Source organism: Mus caroli, chromosome 2 (assembly GCF_900094665.2).
Source record: "Mus caroli chromosome 2, CAROLI_EIJ_v1.1, whole genome shotgun sequence".
Classification (NCBI taxonomy): Eukaryota; Metazoa; Chordata; class Mammalia; order Rodentia; family Muridae; genus Mus; species Mus caroli.
Genome location: NC_034571.1, coordinates 158,748,181 through 158,759,689, shown reverse-complemented (window position 1 = coordinate 158,759,689; position 11,509 = coordinate 158,748,181). Strand labels below are relative to the sequence as shown.

Genomic DNA, 11,509 nt, shown 5'->3' with positions numbered 1-11,509 from the left:
AAGAAGATAATGGAGTAACTATTAGACCCAGGATGCCACTTTGCAGTTCTATGGTGTGGCACATAGAACCAATAGATGACAACAGGCTCAGAGCGGTTAAGAGCACTGACTGCTCTTCCAGAGGTCCTGAGTTCAATTCCCAGCAACCACATGGTGGCTCACAACCATCTGTAATGGGATCCGATGTGTGCCTGAAGACAAGCTACAGTGTACTCATATACATAAAATAAATAAATCTTTAAAAAAAAAAGAAATGCAAATCTGCAGGAGGCTTCGAGGACCTTGTAACACAACTCTCTCAGCAACCCTAACAGAATCACCTGCTCCCTGTCTCCTGTTCCAGGAGTTACTGGTAACGCAATAACATCCAAAACTTCTTCCACTGATGGGATGGCCCACTAAGGTAAAGAAACTTGGAGCTAACTAGAGAAAAAAAATGACGGCTTGGGAACTAAGGCTCCTGGGCTGCCCTGTGTCTTACGACTGTAGCACAGGCTCCCATCTCTGCACTCCTAGGCCTTCAGCAGTTAGATGAGGCTGGGAGCAGTTAGAGAGCATTAGTGAGGAAGCTCCAACCACAGCCAAGCCTCATCGTTTGCAGACTGTTGGCCTCAAGTGTCCTCACTCACTCACTCACTCACTCCCACACCCACTCACTCGCACACTCAGTCACTCACTCACACACCCACTCACTCGCACACTCACTCGCACACTCACTCACTCACTCGCACACCCACTCACTCACTCGCACACTCACACACCCACTCACTCACTCGCACACTCACACACCCACTCACTCACACACTCACTCACTCACTCGCACACCCACTCACCCGCTTGCTCAGAAGCATTTGAAAGCCCCCAGTCAGAACTGTGGTTACTTGTAGAAATGCACAGAACAGTGAGACCCTGAATCACAGCTGAGGTGGACGAGGAGACACAGCTTTCTTTCGGATTTTCTTCCACATTCAAGTGTTCTTTTTCTGTGATGTTTTCGCTGTGTGACTTCCACAGTTTTATCCTCTATGCTCTTTAAAACACCTCCCTAGCGTGTGAGAGGGTGCTTCCTACAGCTCAGGAGCAAGGAGGCCGGGACTGAATGAAACTGCCTTACAAGAAACTGCAGGTATTAAATAAACTTGCACGTTATTAAAGCTGCTGGCTGTAAACTCAATGTTGATGAGCCAACGGTGCATATTAAGAGGTGTCTTTAAACAGAAACGCACAGAGAATGAACTTATACACTGATCAGCTAGTCCAAAATGGAGAACTGGGAGCCCAAGCCCGCACTTTCCGGGGGCTGGTTAGTTCATGTTCATAGTGACTGTAGATCAGAACTGCCACAAATAATCAGATGTGGCTATACCTGTTTCTACACCTGAGAGAACACATTAACACCATCAACGATGAGGCTGGGAGCATGTCATGTCATGTGTCACATATAGCAAACACAGTCAACCTACAACTGACTACAGTTTCCCCGCTGGGGAAATGTGACTATAGCTAAGGAGCGCAGGCCCCCTGGCCACCAGGACATCGTCACACAGGAAGCTTTGGGCTGCTCCTGCACCACCTCCTGGGGCATTCTCAGTGCCAGAGCAGCATGGCTGTGGGTAACAGAGTGCTCACACCAAGGACCCCTCACACTGAGCTTAAATGTGGTACCTGCAAGCAGTCCAGGGATGTGCTGACCACCCGAGGTGACTTGGATTGGCAGGCCAGCTCGAATGGAAGGAAATACTTGTCGGCTTCAATGAAGTTTGCCTTTGGTGGAGCCGCAGCGCCAAGCCTAGGGAAAGCAGGAAAGGGGAAAGAGGTAGAATGAGAAAAAAAAAAAGCTTGCTTCTCTCCATCTTACTGGATGCTGCCACCGTGACTGTAAGCACTTGGTTAAAAGTGCTAGAAGCGCTCGCTATCCTGGAACTATGTGGTTACAAGCTGAGTGCATGTAACTTGAGAAAGAAACCACCAGAATGTGGTTTCATATGCAGAAAGCACGAGCTCTGCCTTGTGAGTGGACTCACTGCCACTGGTCAGAATCTGCTGCAGCCATGCTAGAGCCATGGTTCTGAGCTGTGACTGCTGGCTTCCATTAAGATAAGGAGCTAAGACTGCCAGAGCAAGCTACCGCTTGCCACAAGACAAGGCTTCTGCCTCCTTCTCAAGAGAAGGTATAAAGGCATCGACTTGGCCTTCTTTAACCACCCCTTCAAGCACACGTGTAACACTGAGCCAGGCACCTGCCCAGCCCGGGAGCCCTGCTGTGTGAGCACTGTGCCAGTAGAGTATGAGCTACCCCTTTAAATATGACAGTAAACACACATGGAAAGGGATTCCCATGGCCACCACCTGCTGCACCCCCCAAAAGGAGGAAGCACGGCTGCTTACCTCTGCTTTTCTAGTTCTGCTTTAATTTCATCTGGTGGAAGAAGAAAAAGCACATTAGGAGAACGCAACACTTACAGAAGAGAGGTTTGCTACAAGGTGTCTAGAAACGGTTGAAAGGAATATTATAAGATTGTGGAACACTCGGATTTTGATATAATGTGAAGCAAAAACTTATCACAGCAGTAATGCTGGTGGCCCATGGGAGTCACTGTGCTAGCATGCATGTAAGTTCATGGTGCCTTCACTTATGCCCATGGGACCCTGTGGGTGGACACTACTGTTCCCTCTCACCACTGACAAGCTGCAGCCATCCTGTGCGCCTCTAGATGATAGAAGCATTTCCTGCCCCTGCAGTGTTACGTTGTGCTTTTTGATAAGGTCTCACTATGTAGCCAAGGCTAACTGGAAACTCGAGATCCTCCTGCCTCAGCCTGTTAAGTGCTGCCGGGAGGTACCAGCATGCTCTCCTGTAGTCTTGAATACCAAATGGTCCCTGAGCAAACACCCTCAGTGAGAACGAAAGATTTCAATGAGGAAACACAGGCATCATGAGAAAGGGGAATTTCTCCACACTACTCATTAAGAAATGGGAGAGCAAGAACCAGAACCTAGGTCTTGGCTCTGTGGTCTATGCTCTACCTTCTCTTCATAGCAGGTGTATGTAAAAATAGTTAACACAGACATCAACTACGCAAAACCATACACAGGAGACTGGAAACCGCTTAAGAAAATACTGAAACGAGTTAGGCAATGTTGGAAGTTACTAAATAGTGGAGTGGAGATGCTTGGTTCTTTTTAATTACACTTCGTTAGTTAGCTGGGGAAGGGGCATCAGTGAGGACCAGAGAGCAGTTGTCATCATCAGTTCCCTGCTTCTACCTGCAGGTCCCAGGTATTGAACTCAGGTCATCAGGCTTGGCAGCAAGCACCTTCACGTATTAAGTCATTGCCCTGGCCCCTGTTGGTTTTTTTCATATTTTTTCTTTTTCTTTTATGTTTATGGGCATTTAGCTGTATGTATATCTGTGCACATGTGTGCTTGATGCCCAAACTCCACTGCAACTGGAGCTATAGACAGCTCCGAGCCTCAGTGTGGGTGCTGAGAATCAAACCCAGGCCCTTTAGAAGAGCATTCGGAGCTCTAAGCTGCTGAGGGATCTTTCCAGCCCCTTCCTTTTTCCCACATTTTTCTATGACCTAAACACTTTTGAGGTCAGGGCCATTGAAACAAGAGAATACCTTATGCAAATACTCTTGACCCCACCCACCAATCTCCTCCTAGTACTGCTGTATGTAGGGCCCTAAGGCACAGGTAATATCAAAGGTGAAGGAGGGAGGCAGGAAAGGGAGGAGAGGGGCAGGGAGGAAGGGAAGGAGGCAGGAAGAGAGGAAGAGAAGTAGAGAAGGAGGAACACACCATAGTCTTTCTACACACTCTCTTAAGAGCAAGCAGTCTGGGTAAGGACAACAGCCATCCTAGCAGAACCAAAACACACTTCAAGAAGTTCTTAAGTTCCATTTGCTTGGAAAATCAAGGAATTGGGCCAGCTAGAGGTGGTAAGGTCTACACATTCTTACTGCCTGCCTAACAAAGCAGCAGCTAACTGCCCACGAGGCCTGTGACACCTGAGCTTGTGAAGGAACAGCCAACATGGACCCTGTCCTTAAAAGACATAACTCATCCACCTCCAACAGAAGGCTACAAGACTGGCCTGCAGGATGTAGCTTCCATATCTTACATAACGCAATGGCTTTGCTTAGATGACAAGTTTCTGTGACATACCGGATGCACCCTGCTGCCAACTCAGGTGTAAGGTTTTCTTCTGGTCAGGAGCAGCACTCTTAGGGCTCAGTCAGAGGCATCAGATATGGCCAAGCCCATGCTAGAGGCTGGTGGTCTCTGAATCTCCAACCATCTGTTCTGGATACCAGTGGTGCTAAGCCAGTGATACACAAATCTCACCAGTACAGCCACTCACTGTCGATGCAAGGCACCAAAACCAACAAGACTAAACTCAGGGCTACACACTTGAAAGCCTATGCATACCAATCAGGAAATGTCAGGAGAGGCATCGGGAAGAAAACACCTTCGGGACAGCAGAGCAGCAGCCTTCAGTGGCTGGCACTGGCAGCTCTAGAGACTCTAACCCAGGATGTTGGTTGCTCTGATTATCCCAGTGGGCAAGCCCAGACTTTACAAGAAAGTTCAGATTGCAACTCAAAGCAAATTCAGCCTTTCCATAATAACTATGCCCAGATAAGACTGATCTCCTGGCCGCCCTGGCCACGAAGCTACTGGCTCATAGTTTCTCTTTCAAGGAATGGGAAGGACTCAAAAGCAATACTTCACTGGCTGCAGACAAACACCTACAGGTGGGAAAGGTGCTTAAAGAGTACGTCATCAGCTGAGGACGAAATGCAAGCTCTGCACAAGCTCAGTGGCTCAACTGAAGAGCAACAAGAGAAGCAGGCCAGAATCTAAGGCCAGACTCTGTAAACCTTACAGAATAGGAAATGAGAGCCAGAGATCATTCCAGGTAGAGCTGGGATGAATCCAAGAAATCAGTCTAGAGAGCCCATGTTCATAAGCTCAGGTGCCCCTAGTTCTCAAAGCATGCACATGCTAGCAAGCGAGCTACCACTGGCATGCACTCTGAGTAGCTGTATGGGGGAACAGGAGGCCTCTCCCATGAACTACTGCTACCAGGGAGTTCAAGAAATCTCAGATGGCTGGGCAGAGTGATGCACACCTTTAATCTGTTACTCAGGAGGCAAAATGGATCTGAGTTTATAGCCTGCCTGGTCTACACCAAGAAGTCTTTGTCTCAAAAAAAAAAAAAAAAGGCAAACCTCAGATGCATATCCCACAATCACAGACTTTTCATTTACCCTTAAGTGCTAAGAATTAGGAATTGTTGCACTTCCTAAACTACTTTTTTTTTTTTTTTTTTTTTTTTTGGTTTTTTGAGACAGGGTTTCTCTGTATAACTCTGGCTGTCCTGGAACTCACTTTGTAGACCAGGCTGGCCTCGAACTCAGANTGTATAACTCTGGCTGTCCTGGAACTCACTTTGTAGACCAGGCTGGCCTCGAACTCAGAAATCCACCTGCCTCTGCCTCCCAAGTGCTGGGATTACAGGCGTGCGCCACCACGCCCGGCCCTAAACTACTTTTATTGAAGAAAAAACAAAAAACAAAAACAAAAAACAAACAAAAAAAAAACACCCTGAAATCCTGTTCACCGGGCTTAACAGTGGCAGACAGTACAATACCTTTGTAGAAGCAGGCAGCCTCTGAGGCTGACGACCATGAGGCAGCTTTCACTGGCTCTGAATGTGAAAAGAGGGTCAGGACAGAAGCCAAGGTTAGCCAGGAGCTAATTACACAGGCCAGTCAGTGCTCTGGGCCCATGTGCAAACCATACACGCAAGAAGCATCAGCAAATGGGCTGCCAAAACCATTTTCACAGACTGGAAATGTCCAAGGAACAGCTCTGGCATCCACGATTCTAGCTGACTGGAGGTTGGGGCTATATGCACTATGGTTCCAGATGATTGGCAGGCCCTGAGGAGGCCTCAGTTCCAGCTGAGAGATGGATCCTGATATACTATGGTTCTGGCTGAGACAGGCTTTAGATACACCATATTATGGTTCTGGCTGAGACAGGCTTTAGATACACCATACCATGATTCTGGTTGAGAAGGGCATTGGATATATTTAAGAGAACACAATTATTTTCCCACTAAAAAGAGGGAGAATAAGGAACGAGGGCAAGTGAGAGGTAGACTCTCACGACAGCCTGTGAGTATGAGACTTAAACAAAGCCAGGTTACAAGCCACACATGGACACGTCAGCGGACTGGTACTAAGTGGCTCATGAAACTTCCAGAATCCTGCCTTCCCACCGACTGTAAGAGGACTTGGGTGTGGCTACTTTATGAACAACCCCAGGAAAGAAGTCTTGCCATAATCTGACAGAGGCAAAGCAGGCACAGCAGGTGGCTGTGGCACGTCTTTGGCTCGGCTCTTATCTCAAACCAAAGTCCAGTGGGGATGCAGTCCCCAGTGCTGCACAGGAGAGCTGCTGGGTGCCCTAAACTGGAACTAGAGACATTGCTCACTGTCGTCCTCTGCAACCCAGGGTGGCAGAGCAAGATACACTTTCAGTGAGGACCTCAAGGCAGGCCACACCCACTCACCACTCAAGAGGAAGACAGGGATGATGGCTGGGAGACCAGTGGCTGGTGGGACTCACCCTGCACTCCACTGCTTCCTGTGCTAATAGCACAGCATTCACAGTTGCCAAGGGGGCAGCCTGCAGCAATAAATGAACAGGCCACAAAGGAGGGAGATAGGCCTGGGCTAGGGCAGCTGCACCTAGAAAGCCACAGACTTCTGCAGAGATGGATTCTGGGTGTTGTATTACCTACGAAAGCAGCATCCTCACTCACCAGCCTCTCCTTCCCATCAATGGCCACCAAGATCCTCACACCTGACCCTGCCCAACAATCATTACCAGCTAATTCCCTCAGACCACAGCATCTTTCCAATAGGACAGCCACATGTCCCTCCTATCTAACTCAGCCCTATCCCCCTTCAAGGCCCTCAGTCACCTGCTCCTCCACCCCAAATCCTCCTACAGTGGTTGGTCATATTCCAAATCTTGCCCTGTGTGGAACTGGGGCACTTCTAGTTCCTTGCTAGTCTCTCTACATGATCTCCTCTCTTTCCAGCTAGCCTACCTACTCAAATGCTCCCAGAGGATCTTACACTGGCCGGCCAGACCTCCCAGGACTGACCTGACAGCTTGCCTATTCCTGCATTTTCCAGGTGGAGCCCTTCAGCAGGACTGCTGACAGAGTGAGAGACATCCAACAGCCATGACTTCTGACCTCTGGTCTCAATTTGTGGCAAAATCCCATCCTAAGATAACAATTCCACCCTCTGGTGAACTGTCTCCACCTAAGCAAACATCCAACAACAGGCGAGTCTATGATGTTGCCATCACCAGCCTCAGAGGCTACCGTATTTCTGCACCATGTGTAACATACATCGCTCTCCTCAGTATCTCTCACTGACTGGCATCATCATATCCTTCCTTCACAGATAATATAGCAGCCTCCTGTCCTGGAGAAGTTAGATGCCAACACAGGGAGACTCTCTCAACTTCCTGTTAGTAAGCCTGTCCCCTTGTTCTGAGGCAGGAAGAAGATACCATCCCCCATGCCCACCTCTCCCTATTGCTTGCCTGGGGACTTCATGTTCTCAGGACCGGCCACTCTTCTCATCCCAGGCTCCCATCACTGCCCACTAACCACCTGACTGTTCTACTTCTGACCCTATCCTCCCTCCCTCCCACCCCACAGCTCCTCTCCACACAGCTCTAAAGTCACCCAGGAGACAAGCCTCTGGGCATGCCTGTGAGCCTGCCTCCATTAGACTAGGTGAGGTAGGAGGAGCCACTTTAACTGAGGGCAGCGCCATTTCTGGAGTCCTGGGCATAAGAAGAGAGAAAGCTGAGTACCAACATCCACCACTCTCTGCTTCCTGACCATGGCCATGTGACTAAGGCCTCAAGCTCCCGCCACAGTGTACTGTCCCATCCAACTGTGAACCAAAACAAACTCTTCCTTCTGGGAGCTGTTTTGAGGCAGCAAGGAGATAGGCAATGTGGGAAGTGGCTCACACTGAGGGGAGCCAATGGCCCTCATCTGCTCAACTCTCCAACAGCATGAAGTTCAGAATCCTTACGGCTCCACTCTGGTCTCCCTGTCCACAACTCTGGATGGCACTGTCACTCCCCACCATAGCCCAGGGCTCTTTCAGCCCCAGGCTCACATGTCACCACTTCAGAGGTGCTTTTCAGCCCCCTCACTAGCTGCCCCTGGGACAGCTCTGCACCCCATTTCCCGCTAGCTTTCTCCCCAGTACTGACTGGTCACCCCTGACATACTAGGTCAGCTCCTTTATGCCTGCTTCCCCAGCCCAGCAGACCTGCTATGCAAGCTAGCCTGTGCTGTGCACTAGAATGTGTCGACAGACGGCAGGCACTTGTGTGTGTTGAACACCCATGTAAATCCTCCTTTTCCTTTCCTGTGTTACTTAACCTCTCCCTCAAGTGGATCCCTTTTCAATGACATTTAGAAAATTCCAAGTGTCTTCTCCCTTAAGGAAAGAAAACTGAAGGTGTGCGTGGCGACACCCCTATATTCCAGCACTCAGGAGGTCGGAGCACAACTGCCACAAGTACCAGGCCAATCACTACTACATAGCAAGTCTGCCTCAAAACCAAGAAAGAGACAAACCTTCCATGGGCCACACCGCTCCTCCTGACAGCACACCCAGACAGCCTGCGCTCCCTGCCAGGTTTCTCTCCTACTTTCACTTCAGCTCAAGAGACCATCAGTGACCATGACTCTAACCTGACAGGCCTGTTTCCACACTCCTTCTTTTTATTTACATTTCAGCCATTGCCCCCTTCCTGGTCCTCCCTCCATGCTCCATCTTACTAGCCTCCCTCAGCATCCTGCTTACCAAGCCCACAATCCCAGAATTTTTCTCTGCATCTGCCCTGTGCTTCCCACCTGTCTCTGCCCTAGCTCCCTCTGCACAGGCAGAAAGAGATGCAGGTTCTTGCACTAGGCCCTGACCCACATGTTCCAGTCTCTAGACCAGGCCTCTTAGGAGGCTAAGGCTTATCTATGCAGTCACCACCTATTTCATGTGTCTAAATGGATGGTGCTTGATATGGTTTGTATATGGGATGTCCTCTGCAAGACCCACATTTTAAAGATGTGGTTCCCTAGATGGTGGAGCCAATTCTTGAGGTGTGATTAGCTCAGGAGGGCGCTAACTTTATCAATAGGTTAATCCGTAGTGAGTTCACACTGCATGAACACAAAGCTGGGCCTGGCTGGAGGGGGTAGATCACTTAGGGATGTGCCTCTGAGGGTGGTTTGTTCCTAGTGTCTGCTTCTCTCTCTCCCCGCCTGGCCGTGAGGCGGACAGCTCTGATCCACCACACCCTCCACCCTGGTGCTCTTCCTCACTCTGAGACCAGGATCCCAATGATTACGCCTCTAAGTAACTCCTCTCAGATACTTGCCACAGCAACAAGACACTGACTAATCCATCCCAAGGCAGATCTAGTTCCAGCTCAGATGAGCCCTCCCCTCCCCACACATAGGGTCACTCCTCTTCCCATTGACAGCTGGTTGAATGAATCACTCACTCCAGCTCTTGTGCTTTTACCCAGGTCCCCTTAGCGTTACTTGTGCTGCCATCACTCCTAGCTACCCATCCCCACCAGCATGATGCTAACTGCCTCTTACTTGATCTCAAGCAACCCCTCTAGTCTCCCTATGTGTGCACAGTGGCCCAAGCCTGACCGTGCCAGTACCTTTTTCAAACTCTTCAGAGTCAATCCACTGTTTGTGACCATGACCCTGTGGGGCTCTGACCCCCCTCCCTTACCTCACCCGAAAGCACACTAGGCCCTAGCCACACCCTGCTGTCACAGAGCCTTTGCTAATGCTGGCCTCTCTGCTGAGCTGCCTCCAACCCCAACTTCTGTGCCTGCATTCATCACTTGCATCTCACTTCTCATCAGTGCCCAGTGCTCTTACAGGGCAGGCTTCCTGCTGGTATGGCCACAGGGTGTGACTGTGGCTGCCTCAGAGCACAGTCCTTGTTTGTTTTGCTCCTCTGGCATCAGGAGGCCAGCTGTGACACCCAAGTACCTCCCTCCTGAATGAGAATTGGTAAACATCGGCAGATATGCACAGACAACTCTAGCACTGAGGGGAAGCCAACCTTTCCATCCCCCCACAGAGAGCCTGTTCTCCCTACTAACTGTAAAACCTAATAAGACACCCCAAATTAACCATAACTAGCCTGGCAGGAAGGCTCCAAACTATTTCCACAGGAAAAACAGTCAGCAATCTCCAGGTAGGTCCCTTGTCCCTGTAGAGAACAGTGATAAGGAAACCTGGCTCTGAGCTGCCCGTGAGGGGACCTGTGAGGAAGCACACCTTCTCACGGGTCTGCTCTTCTCTTCTGTTAAGAAACAGACTTGCTGTTTGCCTGGATGCTGCTGTCAGTCTCCTGAGACAAGTACAAACAAGGATAGGTCTGGATTCATTTGCTCTGACAGAGTCATGGATGCAGCTCCACAGATCAACTCATGAGGCAGAGAAGGGTGAGCACCCAGGTCTTGCTCCTCGGCCATCCAGGCCTAAGAAACAGCAGTCACCACCAACTCCATCCTGTGCCCCTTCTTGATGGCACTAGCTCACTTAAGGCAGGCCCACAGGTATTATCATCATCTCAGAAGCAAGGTACCAAGAAACTAGATCACTAAAAGGATCAAAGTTTCCCACGATTATCAACACAACACAACGTTCAGCTGCTGTTGCTACAAGGTGAGCCCCCTCTTGGAAAGACTACAAAACTTATCAGAAAAGAGCAATCAGCCAGGAGCTGACGAGATGGCTCAGCAGTCAAGAACACACACTGTTCTTACAGAAGCTCTGGGTTTGGTTTCCAGCGCCCATGACGGGCACCTACAACTTTCCGTCCGGGAAATCTGCTGCTGCCTTCTAATTTTCTTGGGTTAACTTCTAACTTTCCCTGCGCATGCACGTGCACAGGCACACACTAAATCTATTTTTAATCCAGAAGGCAGAGGCAGGTGGATCCTTGTGAGTTTGAGACCAGCCTACTCTACAGAGTGAGTGCCAAGACAGCCAAAGATACATATACAAGAAACTTTGCCTCAAATAACAACAACAACAACAAAAGTATTTTTGAAAGTTAATTTTATTCTTTTGTGTGCATGGATGTTGTTTTGCCTGAATGTCTGAACACCATGAAAGGTCAGAACACCAGAGCAGATCCCCTAGAACTGTAGTTGCAAACGGCTGTGAGACACCATGCATGTAGGTGCTGGAGGTCAAACCCAAGTCCCCTGGAAGAGCAGCCTGTGGCCTTAACCGCTGAGCCATCAATTGAGTCCCCTCTGTTTGGGGATTTTTTTTTTTTTTTTTTTTTTGGTTTTTCGAGACAGGGTTTCTCTGTATAGTCCTGGCTGTCCTGGAACTCACTTTGTAGACCAGGCTGGCCT

General features: G+C 49.4%; 1 protein-coding gene across 2 annotated transcripts in view; it reads right to left on the bottom strand.

Annotated features, from left to right (window-relative positions):
- The window catches only part of Arfgef2 (ADP ribosylation factor guanine nucleotide exchange factor 2), an 87,277-nt gene that overhangs the window by 68,816 nt on the left and 6,952 nt on the right, over positions 1–11,509 (bottom strand). For both annotated transcript variants that reach the window (XM_021157087.2, XM_021157089.2), the window contains exons 2-3: positions 2,389–2,419; positions 1,666–1,789 (exon numbers count right to left, since the gene is read on the bottom strand). In XM_021157087.2, coding sequence (XP_021012746.1) covers positions 1,666–1,789; positions 2,389–2,419 — 155 coding nt within the window. The remainder of the gene's footprint in view (positions 1–1,665; positions 1,790–2,388; positions 2,420–11,509) is intronic.